The sequence below is a fragment of the Carya illinoinensis genome, chromosome 11 (assembly GCF_018687715.1).
Source record: "Carya illinoinensis cultivar Pawnee chromosome 11, C.illinoinensisPawnee_v1, whole genome shotgun sequence".
NCBI lineage: Eukaryota > Viridiplantae > Streptophyta > Magnoliopsida > Fagales > Juglandaceae > Carya > Carya illinoinensis.
In genome coordinates this window covers 22,309,614-22,322,488 of record NC_056762.1, presented here as the reverse complement: position 1 = coordinate 22,322,488, position 12,875 = coordinate 22,309,614, and the positions used below count along the sequence as shown (strand labels likewise).

The 12,875-nt window shown below is 40.3% G+C and overlaps 2 protein-coding genes across 2 annotated transcripts; both read left to right on the top strand.

Annotated features, from left to right (window-relative positions):
• The first annotated feature begins 3,729 nt into the window (after positions 1–3,729).
• On the top strand, positions 3,730–5,258 carry LOC122282298. Its single transcript, XM_043094255.1, has 2 exons — positions 3,730–4,812; positions 4,929–5,258. The coding sequence occupies exons 1-2, from the start codon at positions 3,730–3,732 to the stop codon at positions 5,256–5,258; spliced, it is 1,413 nt and encodes a 470-aa protein (XP_042950189.1).
• On the top strand, positions 5,255–9,094 carry LOC122282297. The gene is made up of 6 exons (XM_043094254.1): positions 5,255–5,587; positions 5,976–6,128; positions 6,377–6,473; positions 6,541–6,785; positions 6,915–8,338; positions 8,701–9,094. Exons 1-6 carry the CDS (start codon positions 5,255–5,257, stop codon positions 9,092–9,094), a joined length of 2,646 nt encoding a protein of 881 aa, XP_042950188.1.
• Positions 9,095–12,875: the final 3,781 nt, after the last annotated feature.

Below are 12,875 nucleotides of genomic sequence, written 5' to 3'. Positions count from 1 at the left end.
TACTTAACCTCCATCTTGTCAATGAAATGAGTCCAGTCTAACATACTGCTTGACCTCAATCTGGTCAACAGGGCGAATCAAGTCTAATGTACAACTCGATCTCCATCTAGTCAATGGGGTGAGTGTAGTCTAACATACCGCTTAACCTTCATCAGGTCAATAGGGCGAATCCAATCTTACACACTACTTGGCCTTTGCCAGGACAGCAAGGCGGGTTCATTCTTACGTGCTGCCCAACCTTACGCCCGGGATGACATCTTCACTAGCAAATAGCGAGTGTTCACACTCATGCCATAATCGCTACAATAGGTTACTTTTGGAAACGAACTCTAGAGTTTACATGCCTCAAAGCTCCACAACCGCCTTATGTGGGTTACTTTCATAAATGAGTCAATGGGCTTGACAACCGCCAAAGGTGCCAATTGTGCCAAAAACTAGCTGACAAGCTTGAACAGTCTTAATACGATAATATTGTTGTGCGAAAAACTAGGCTACTTAACATTACTTATGCATCTCAAACATTTCAACTTCTAGCTTCTCCATATCCAATAAAATATTTTTGAGGGGTATACATACTCACAAGAGTACCAAAAGAAGATTTTCTGCTGAGGGCATCTATAACTATGTTAGCTTGACAAGATGGTAATTAATACTGTAGTCATAGTCTTTCAGTAGTTCTAACCATCTACGTTGTCTCATGTTTAACTCCTTCGAGTGAATAAATACTTGAGACTTTTGTGATCTATATAAATTTCAACAATGCTCCCTATAAAGATAATGCTGCCAAATCTTCAAAGTGAAAACAATTGCAGCTAGTTCTAAATCATGATTGGATAATTGCGCTCATACTCTTTAAGTTGATGTGATGCATATGCTACGACTTTTCCATGCTGCATAAGAACACATCCAACACCCTTGTATGAAGTATCACTATAAATCACAAATCCACGGGTACTTGTAGGTACAGTAAGAACAGATGTTGTCAAGAGCCTCTTCTTCAGCTCCTTGAAACTCTCTTCGCATTCTATTGTCCACACAAATTTCTCATTCTTCTTGGTCAACCTAGTCATAGGATCCGCAATGCTAGAGAATCCCTTGACAAATCTTCTGTAATACCTAGCAAGTCCAAGGAAACTTCTGATTTCTTAAACAGTCTTGGGTCTAGGCCATTGCACTATGGCCATGACTTTAGCAAGGTCCATAGAAATCCCATCTTTCTACACTACATGCCCAAGAAAAATAATTCCTTGCAGCCAAAACTTACATTTCTTTAGCTTGGCATACAACTTCTTCTCTCTCAAAATTGCAGACAACTTCCAAATGTTTCGTATGTTCATCCAGGCTTCTTGAATAAATGAGGATATCATCAATAAATACAATCACAAACTGATCAATGTATTCTTGGAATATGCGGTTCATGAAAGCTACTGGAGCGTTAGTCAATCCAAATGACATTACTAGAAATTCATAGTACTCATACCTCATTCTAAAAGCAGTCTTTGGAATATCCTCTGTTTTGATCTTAAGTTAATGGTACCTCGAGCAAAGACTGATTTTGGAGAATACTTGAGCTCCCTATAGTTGATCAAAAAAATTATCAATCTACAGTAATGGATAATAATCTTAATAGTCACCCTTCAGTTCTTGACAATCAATGCAAAACCACATCGAACCATCCTTCTTCTTTACAAAGAGAAATGGTGCACCCTAGGTTGACACACTTGGGCAAATAAAACCCTTCTCTAATAATTCTTGTAGTTGATTTTTAAGTTCATGTTCTATAGGTGCCATCCGATATGGTGCTTTAGAGATACGCGCCGTTCCTGGAATGAGATATATAGAAAACTCAATTTCTCTATCCGAAGCTAAGCTTGGTAGATCATCTGGAAAAACATCAGAGAACTCCTTCACCACTGCAATGTCTTTCAACTTGAGCTCAGTTGGCTGTAGCATTAGTAAACTAGTTAGAAAACCCATACACTTCCTTAACATCGTTGTAGCCATCAAAGCAGAAATCTTTTTCATTGTAGAGCTTTTACACCCAGCACTGAATGAAATTTGCTTCACCTAGAGGTCTAAAGACTACCTCTTGCTTAAAACGCTCCACGCAAGCATGATATCATGCCAACCAATTCATAACCAATATCACATCAAACTGTAACACCCAAGTCCAATAAAAAGCCTTTTCTAAATTTTTTTCGTATTTATACCTATGAAAAGCCCACTCAAGATTAACGAGTATTCTTTTTGTTTTTTTGGATTGGACTACGGGCCCAAATTTTAGTTTTGGCGAATAGCGAATATTTTTGTTTTGGCTTGCCAATTAGGTTAAAATTTTTAATGGACCAAGTGAGATCTTTCTATTTGGGTATTGGCCGAAAAATTACGAGACAAGTTGAGCTATTTTTAGAAGTTGAGTTGCCAAAGAAATTATTAAGTTCATACGCTACGCTAAAATTTGGGTATTTTAAATGAACCCCATCTAATCACCCCCGAGGCCCACACCATTTGCTATAAATCGGGAGACTATCGTCCAACTATTTATTAGAAACCCCCACCACGTAGGACTTCACTCCCCTGTAGGGGTGTAAAAAAAACTGGTGAATCGGACCGGTGGGTTTGGTTCGGTACCAAATTTGGTTCGGTTTGATACCAGTTTTATTTTTCTTAAAACTGATCAAAATTAGTATGGTTCTAATTTTTCTTTTTCTAAAATCAGACCAAACCGGTTCATAAATATTTATTAATTTTTTATATTTTATATATAATATATAATTATATATAAAATAATTTTGTATTATATGATAAATAACTAATTAATATAATATTAAATTTTAAAATCTTATATCACTCTAGTTTATTGTATTAATAGTTATACTAATACTATATCACTATCTAATATACTATAATATATTACGATATTATATATTATAATATATCACTATAGTCTATAATACAATATAATATACTACAATATATAATATAGTATATTAAAACAAGAAAACCGGACTGAACTGCACCAAAAATAGTAAAACTGGAGTACCAGTTTAGGAGGGTAATTAGTTCATAATCGGTTTTAAAAAATACAAAACTGATATATACCGATTCGGTTATAAATTTTGTCCAAAATTGGACCAAACTGAACCGTTACACCTAGGGGAAGTTTGGTCCCGTCTTGGGAGGTTTTGTGGACTAGACTGGATCAATTCGGACCAGCCTTAGGACCGAACTGGTCCAGTCCCATTCAGAATGGTCCAGTCCGGTCGATTTGTTTGGTCGAGCCTTCTCCTTTTTTTTAACCGATTGATTATTATTCCAAATACTAAATTAAAATTTAGTGACTTCTTAAATGAAAATTTCATAATAAATGGTACAATTATTAATATATACTAGTATTGTATATTATAGTTATACATTAAAGAATATAATAATACATTGATCTAAATATATATAATTATAGACTTAATACCAATACTATAACTAATAACTATGCTAGAAGTATTGCTAATATACTATATGTTAGTGATAAATTGGTAATATTATATTAAAAAATACTCTATGTAGTTATAGTGATTTAATACTAACATATTAAGTTAACTATACTAATGGGGCAAAAGTGAGTACCTTCTCTACTCTCGGGAGTTAGAGTGAGGTTCCAGTGCTTCTGCCTTGGGCAAAAGCTTGAGTCTCACTTTGTGTGAGTCAGTTACAACGTGGGAGATAACCAGAATGGAGGTAGATGAACTTGCTAACAGATGGGAGAGACTACAGCTCTCAAAAGAGGAAAGTTCTTTCTTTCATGTTAAACCAGAAGAAGATATGGAGGGAGGGAGGCGTGGAAAGCATAGTATCATTGGAAGAGCTCTAACTGAAAAGTTAGTCAATAGTGAAGGCTTTAGAGTAACTATGTCCCAAATCTGGAGGCTAAAAGGATGGGTAAGGTTCAAGGAGTTGGGTGACCAATGCTTTTTGATTGAGTTTCAATGCATAACAGATAAAGAAAAGGTTTTGAGTGGGAGGCCATGGTTCTATGACCGAAGCTTACTGATCATACTGGAGGTTGACGAATCTGTCTCGATTAATGCTCTACGGTTTGAATTCAAACCATTCTGGGTGCAACTACATAACTTGCCACTTGCAGCAATGACTGAAGATTTCGGGACCCAATTTGCATCATCAGTGGGTCATGTGATCAGAGTGGAATCAGACTCGGAAGGACTAGCATGGGGAAGGTGCATGCGTGTTAGGGTGGCAGTGAATCTTCATAAACCACTACTGAGAGGGAAGTGGTTAATGTTCGATAAGCAGAAACACTGGATCTCCTTCAAATATGAAAGACTCCAGAATTTTTGCTTTCACTGTGGTGTGCTGTATCACAGAGGAAAGAGCTGCTCGAGACCACGGTTTGAGCATCAAGGTGAAGAACAAACAGTGCAGCAATATGGAGCCTGGCTCAAAGCTCATCCCAAGAACACAAATATCTTTGACAACCACAAATATGGTGGGTCAGACTCTCAAAAGCAGTTTCAAGGGGATCGGCAGGGAGGAAGATGGAGAGGTGAAGGTGGAGAACACGGCCTGAAGGAGCAGGTAGAGCAACAGGACCCTACAAGTGAACAGGAGAATGCTACAGTCGACAAACTGAGAAGGAACACGCCAGACCTTGATGGGCATGGGTTGACAGAAGGGTATGGGTTGACAACAGGATGCTTGAGAAAGGAAACCATAGACCCCCAAGATAGCGTGAATTTACAAAAAGGATTAGAAGAAAGTCAAAGAAAAATCCCAGAACAGCCCCTAGAACTGCATGAGGTCCATATCTCTATAGCTAGACCTGAGTCTACAGAGATGGTGGGATATCACACTAGAATGGAACTAGACTCAGAAAAACCGACTATGGTACCTGACACAAGGCATGGAGACTGCAGCGCAAGGTCCAAGTCAGAACCAAATTGAGTGATGCTCTACCAGGAAGGGTAGACAGCAATGAGCCTGAGGCAACTGACAAGAGGATAAAAGCTGGGAAATGGAAAAGGAAAGCCCGAGGGGAACACATCCAAACAGAAGGAAACTCAGGTGAGGCTCTTGCTGATCTAACAAACTATAACATGAGAAATGCAAGAAAGGAAGATAGAGAAAGGAAGAGGCATAGGATCTTTAATGAACACAACCCCAAAAGAACCAAGAAACTCGGAGAAACTAATGAAAACCATACCCCAATGGCAGAGGCTGGATCCCAACCCTGCCAAGAACAATGAGCATCTTGGTGTGGAACTGCCGAGGGCTTGGGAACCCTCGGACAGTTGGAGTCCTTAGGCAATTAGCCAAGGATAAGATCCCATCTTTAGTTTTCCTAGTGGAGACTAAATGCAACAGTAGAAGAATGGACATGATCAGGAGGAAACTAAGATTTGATTACTGTCTGGCAGTAGATAGTGTGGGTCTTAGGGGAGGAGTAGCCTTGTTATGGAAAACAGATTGGAATGTAGAAATCATTAGCTACTCACGGTGGCACATTAGTGCTATAGTGCTGGAGGAGGAAAATGGCCCTGCCTGGCAATTCACAGGCTTTTATGGCCATCCAGAAGTAGCTAAAAGGAGTAGCAGCTGGGAATTACTCCATATGCTTAAACCCACCACCCTTATGGCATGGATGTGTGCAGGGGATTTCAATGAAATTCTCTACCAGAAGGAGAAACTTGGGGGGGGGGGGGGGGGGGGGGGGGGGGGCAAGCAGGCCATACAAACAGATAGAGGAATTCAGACAGGTGGTTGAAAGGTGTGGACTAAGTGATTTATAGTCTCGGGGGCAGAAGTATACATGGGCTAACAACAGGTTTGGGCGTGATTTCATAAAGGAGAGAATAGATAGAGCTTTTACAAACAAGGAATGGAGTAACTTGCATAGCATGGCATCGTGCACAATACTACCTGCTGTTAGCTCTGACCATTCACCATTATGCATTAACAAATAGTTTTTGAACTGTACAAGAAACAAGAGGGGCTTGATATTTAGATACGAGGCTTCTTGGGACTTAAGAGATGAATGCCAAGGAATTGTAACAGAAGCATGGGGAAAAGGTCAGCATGGGAGTAATGGAGCCAGCTCAATGAGACATAAGCTAAGGGTATGCCAAAGGGAATTGGTGCATTGGAGGAAAAAAACCAAAGATAATGACCAAACAGGTATAGCACAGAAAATGAACATGATTAGTCACCTTCAAACAGTGGAACTGGACAACATGTGGATGAAATGAAACAATTACAAAGGGAGGTTGAGCTCTCACTTGAAGAAAGAGATATGGTATGGCGCCAGAGGGCAAAACAACATTGGCTCAAGTGTGGAGACAGAAATACCCTGTTTTTCCATATGCAGGCAAACCAAAGAAGGAAAACAAATACCATAAAGGCCATCAAAGACCAATTGGGTCGAGAGATCACTGAACAGCAGGCCATAGGAGGTGTTTTCACAGGTTTTTTTCTCTTCTCTATTCACTACATCTTCACCTTCTAACATAAAGGAATGCTTACTTGCACTAGAGCCTAAAGTAAATGAAGAAATGGAAAGCAGGCTCATGGAACCATTTACCCCCGAGGAGGTCACCAATGCAGTATTCCAAATGAACCCATTGGGATCACCTGGTCCTGATGGGTTCCCAGCCCAGTTCTATCAACAGCATTGGCAAGTGGTGGGCAAGGGAGTTTGTGATTTTGCCCTCAAAGCTCTAAACCAAGAGGCCTCTTTACAAGAGGTTAATGATACATATATAACCTTGATCCCTAAGGTCAGAAAACCTGAGATAGTGGCTGAGTATAGACCAATCAGTCTTTGCAATGTCCTCTACAAGATTGTATCAAAAACCTTAGCAAACTGACTGAAAGGAATATTGCCCAGCATAATCTCCTTGAACCAGAGTGCCTTTATACCTAGGAGACTTATTTCAGATAACACTCTAATTGCATATGAGGTGCTGCACTCAATGACATCAAGGGTGAAAGGGAGGAGAGGGTTCATGGCACTCAAACTGGACATGAGCAAGGCATATGATAGAGTAGAGTGGGATTTTGTCACAGCTGTATTGGTAAAGATGGGTTTCCCTCAACACTGGATCAACTTGGTTCAGAATTGCCTCAAATCAGTGTCCTACTCTATCATAGTCAATGGTGAGCCCCAACAACAGTTTGTGCCCACGAGGGGTATTCGACAAGGAGACCCCTTATCTCCTTACATTTTCATAATTTGTGCTGAAGCTCTCACAGCCTTATTGAACAGAGCAGAATTATGTAAGGATATCACAAGTATCCCCTTGGGTAGGGGCCCAATCACAGTAAACCACCTTTTCTTTGCAGATGACAGTCTATTGTTCTGCCAAGCCAACAAGAAGGAACTCTATAAGGTTATAAGCATACTGGTTCTCTATGAGAAGGCCTCGGGTCAAATGTTAAACAAAGAAAAATCCTCCATTTTTTTCAGCAAGAACACAAGGAAGGAGGCACAGCACCAGATCCTCATGATGGCAGGGGTTAAGTCCAAGGGCTCCTTTGAAAAGTATCTAGGCTTGCCTGCCATAGTGGGAAGAACCAAGGTGGCTGCATTCCACTCACTCATTGATAGGACTTGGGCTCGAATAGCAAGCTGGAAGACAAAGTACCTATCAGCTGCAGGAAAGGAAACCCTTCTCAAGGCTGTATTGCAAGCCATCCCAACATATTCGATGGGGATTTTCCTTCTACCAGTCTCTATCACCAAAAAGCTAAACCAGCTACTCAGAAAATTCTGGTGGGGGTATAATGAAGACACAACAAAGATCCAATGGGTGAACTGGAAGCAAATCAGCTACTCAAAGGAGTCGGGTGGGCTTGGCTTCAGGGACTTCAGAAGTTTTAACTTAGCTATGTTGTCAAAACAGGGATGGAGAATATTACAAAACCCCTCCTCACTGGTCTCAATGATTCTCAAACAGAAGTACTTCAGACAAACAGATCTAATGGGGTCAACATTGGGCAGGAGTCCATCCTTTGCATGGAGAGGCATCCATGCAGGGCTAAGCTTACTAAGAAAGGGCCTACTATGGAGAGTAGGCAATGGACATAGCATCAACATCTGGTCTAATTGTTGGATCCCTTCCCTTCCCGAGTATCAAGTCAAATCCACTCAGGTACCAAACTACAACTATCAGACAGTAAGTGATCTGCTAGAACCTCATCAACTAAGATGGAGAGAACCCCTACTTCAACAATTGTTCTCAGAAGAAGAAGTGGAAGCAATCAAGGCCATTCCTATCAGTGTTAGTGGCAGAAAGGATGTGAGAGCATGGAGGTTAACAAGCAATGGCAGGTACACAGTCAAGAGTGGGTACCATCTCCACAGAGACATGATTAGTAAAATGGAAGGGGAAAACTCGAATAGAACTAATGACCAAGGGGTTTGGAAAGCATTATGGAAATTAAGGCTAGCCCTTGCAGTCAAAATGTTTGTTTGGAGGGCCTGCAGTGAGGCTTTACCTACCTTAGCCAATTTGAGGAGGAGGAAAATAATATCAGACAGCATGTGTCCAGTGTGTATGCAGGTGTCTGAAACCTCAGGCCATGTTTTGTGGGGCTGTGCTGCAGTAAGAGATGTGTGGAGTCAAGGCTGCAGGAATGTATAAAAGATGGTTGTTCATAGTGATTTGATGTTTGACATATGGGTTGAGCTAGTGGCAAGACTAAATACTGCAGAATTGGAAGAGGTGGCAGTTACACTCAGAGGGATCTGGACCAGAAGAAATGGATCCTGCAGGGAAAAGGATTCAAGCACCCCTCGATCCTAGTTCAGCAGGCCAGGACTGATCTACTGGACTACAAAGGCTCAACCACAAACCCCAAATCAACTCTCAACCAGGCCACGACAGTGGTTCACAGATGGAGCAAACCTTCCCTGGGTCAATTTAAGGCTAACTGGGATGCAGCAGTTAGAAGGGGAGAGGGAATGGTTGGCATAGGAGTCATTATAAGGGATCACCAGGGCCTAGTCATTGGCACCCTTCAAGCATCAAGGCAGGTTAGGGGGAACCATTTGATGCAGAGGCCTATGGACTACTGCTGGCTGTAGTATTTTGTCAAGAAATGGGGCTGAGGCAAGTCTGCCTAGAAGGGGACTCGAAGCAGGTAGTTGAGATGCTCCAATGTCACACTCCTAACTGGAGCTTGGGAGGCTGTCTAATTGATGACTCAAGGAGGATTCTGGACTCAACTTCAACCTGGACTGTCTCACACACATATAGGACAGCTAATGGTGCAGCACATCAACTTGCAAAGGCTGGATTGGAGTGCTCAGAAGACGTCTATAACATTGAAGAAGTTCCTAATTGTATTAACACCATTGTGTCTAGAGAAATGTTGTAGAGCTTGTGTGATGTATCAAGCAGTGGTGTTTGATTGTACTGATGTATAATTTTATGAATGAAATTAACATCATTTTCAAAAAAAAAAAGTTAACTATACTAATACTATATAAATTTATACATATACTATAATTTATACTATAACTCTTATAATATGTTAATATATTAATATATACCAGTACTATATATTATCGTTATACATTAAAGAATATAATACTTGTGACGCCCCCAAATCCCCATGCACGTACACGGGGAAATCGAGACATATGGATAGTGACAACCCGGGTCACCACCCTATCGACGAGTGCCAAGTGTGTGTATAAGCAACAAATGTGCACGAAGAAACACGCAGCGGATAGCAAAGTCATATAACTAACTACCAGAATTTTTCTTGTTTAAATACAAAGCTGTTCAAACATACAGATTAAAATATTACATAACACAAATATTGTTTTAAAAACCAACTACAAAGCATAGACTTTAACTCAGCACTCCGGCGAAACTGCATCCTCGGGCTCAGCCTCCTCCTCTTCCTCGAACTCTGCACCAAAATCTACAGTACCAAAAATGGTGCCGTAGGTAAGTAAAATTCAAACACCACTAGATAAAAACATATTAACTCAAACAACATGCATGGAAGAATGCAATGCACATGTCCCATAAAACCATAATTTTTCCACGCACGCCAAAAATCTCATTTGGCCCAAAAACATATCCTATCCAAATATTACGCCAAAAGTCACATTTGGCCCATATCCAACTCAATCCATTAACCGATTAATCCGTATGCACCATGACCTCCCCTAGGGGTCATCCGCACACCCTGGCTCCTCTGCCACACCGCAGGTAACAACCATGCGTGTGACACCTAAACGAGTGATGCCCAGTTCCGCGCCCCGCGCATTCGTAGCCAAGCATCCTCTAGTCCCCGCTCCCATCTTCGCCCAGCGACAACTCAGGGGACGTCACTCAGTATATTACGCTCCCGAGTGACCAGAGGAGCTCCACCGAGATAATAACTCATCCCGGCTTGGGCTCGTGAGACACACGTACCAAAAATCCATTTATGCCAATAAAACAGGATTTTCTCAATTTAAATAAAATGCACATGTATGCAATATGTAACGCACGCCTCATGGCACAAATAACCAAGCAATCACAAGCAACCAAAACCAAACACTCAGTCTGGAATCAACCAACCAACAGATAAATATTTATTATAAGAGCAAAATACATTTAAATCTAAAAGAAGAGTTTGGAAAATACTTACAGCGCTATATGGTATTCTTCGAAAGCTCACGGCGTTGCAAAAGGCGAAGGAAAAGCAACGTAACAGTGTAATTTACATTGTTGCCGTGGGTAATAAATTACCCACTTTCGAATGGGGACAAACCAAGACAAGAAATTGATAGGGAAGGGTTTAGGGATGTTTATGAAGCTAGTGGAAGTGAGGGTCAACTGTGGGTGGCGGCGAAAAGGCGGGTTGGAGGCCAAAATACCCAAATCGGAGAGTTAGCTCGTGGGGACTGTTTCGGCGACGAATTGAGGCCGGAAATGGGTGGTTTAGGATGGCAAGGAGTCGGTGATGAAGTGGTGAAGAGGTGGTGGCCGGAGGTGGAGCGACGGCGGCAAATCGAAGCAAAAGTCGTTCTGCTTGGAGTGACTATTCCGGCTAAACGGCAACTCGGATGTTGGTGAAACTTGGTGGGGATGATCACCGGCCGGAGGGGAAGAAAACTGGGTGGGTGGTGTACCACACGGTGACCGGCAGCGGTGGTTCTGGGCGGAGAGAGAAAAATGAACGGAAATGGGTAGAGAGAGAGAGTCGCGCGGGAGGAGAAGAACGGGAAGAAAGAAAGAAAGAAAAAGAAAGAAAGAAGAAACGAAAGAAAGAAAAAGGAAAAGAGAAAGAGAAAAAGAAAAGATTGGGAAAATAAATGAGGTCCAATCCTCACCCCTGGAGTCCAAAAACTGATCCAACGAAAACAACTTTAAAAGCAATAAAATCAAGAAAATATTTTAAACACAACGTAAAGCTAAAATATAATAAATAACTAATAAAAACTAACTACTAAATTTTAAAACCAAAGACAAGCTAAATTAAATTAAACAGCAATTTAAACTTAAATAACAAATAAAATCAATTTAAAATCCAATAATTTAAAATAAAAGAATTATTATTTTAATTAAATTAAATTATTCTTTCAGTGAAAATACACGTAAAAACGGGGTATCACATCCTCCCCCCTTAAAATAAATTTCGTCCTCGAAATTTGTGAAATCAAATATCAGCACCAAGCAGGATACGATACACAACTCAAAGTATACTTGAGAAAATCATACCATTGGCCATTTTCACACAAGTATGATTAAAGCTCTCTCCAAATATACTCCCAAAGCAATTCCATCATATTCGTACTAGTCTCCCAGCGACGCATCACGTCTAGAACTCCTAAAACTGCCACGTAAACCGAAATCACCATATCCTCAAGAACTTCAAAACCACACCCAAGAAAATTCCAATAATTTTTACTTCCTAGAATGAATTGTATTAACCTCAATCAACTCTTATGCTATATTATCGAAACTTTCATTGTATACTACACCTTGGTAACCTAATAGCCAATTCTCAAATTAACCATCAATAAGCATAATTTGCCCAACCAAAATATTACTCTCCAATTACAAGTACCTTCTCAAATTTTTAAGTCATCACTAATTACTCAAAATCAGCACAAGATTTAAACACCCAATTATCTCCAAAATATCACACTTCCGTGCGCACTCTGATAACTCGCCAAAATGCAAAAAGACTATATCCTCATAAATTAATACCCTTGAGTACAAGCTAACTCTAACACCTGGAAGCAAGAAAATCCTTTACCACATTTTGATAGAAAATAAAGTCTCCCAAAATCATGAATTATCACTCCTATCCCTCAATTATCTCTAGCTACCTTAATCAAATCAAAATTCCGCAATGACACCCATGATCATCAACAAAAAAGATGATATCAATCAATTGCAACGTTCCAAATTAAAAACAAGTAACATTATCTCAAAATACGCCAATCTCATCTAAGATAAAGAACATAAGGCTCGAATCCATCCCGACCAACTAATAAAGCACCTATAACTCCTACCCAACAACTTACACTTTCAAGATCATCACTTAAATTCTGAATATCGTCTAATTTAGAGATGACTAAATTCACTACGAACCACGATTGAATTCACCATAACCTTAATGAACCCTTCTTGAAAACTCACTTACCTACTTCCATTCCCATAACCCTAGTAGTAGCACGACTATTTCCCTCAATCGTATACAAAATTAAATCTCAAGATAGGCCATGTTGTTCAAATCTCCAATCCATCAAAACTATTGCACTACCCTACTAACTCCTACTGCTTATTACCTCACGTACCTGTTTAGGCTAATCACCGTTGATTCCCAAGCTTCCACTTTCAAGATTTTATTATCCACTA

Bases quoted from the DNA above. Each gene is read 5' to 3' on its own strand.
- LOC122282298 (XM_043094255.1), top strand. From the start codon at position 3,730: ATGGAGGTAGATGAACTTGCTAACAGATGGGAGAGACTACAGCTCTCA. The intron at 4,813-4,928 runs GTCCATATCTCT...TGGAGACTGCAG, and splicing joins AGCCCCTAGAACTGCATGAG to CGCAAGGTCCAAGTCAGAAC.
- LOC122282297 (XM_043094254.1), top strand. From the start codon at position 5,255: ATGAGCATCTTGGTGTGGAACTGCCGAGGGCTTGGGAACCCTCGGACA. The intron at 5,588-5,975 runs GTAGCTAAAAGG...ATTAACAAATAG, and splicing joins GCTTTTATGGCCATCCAGAA to TTTTTGAACTGTACAAGAAA. The intron at 6,129-6,376 runs GTATGCCAAAGG...TTCCATATGCAG, and splicing joins CAATGAGACATAAGCTAAGG to GCAAACCAAAGAAGGAAAAC.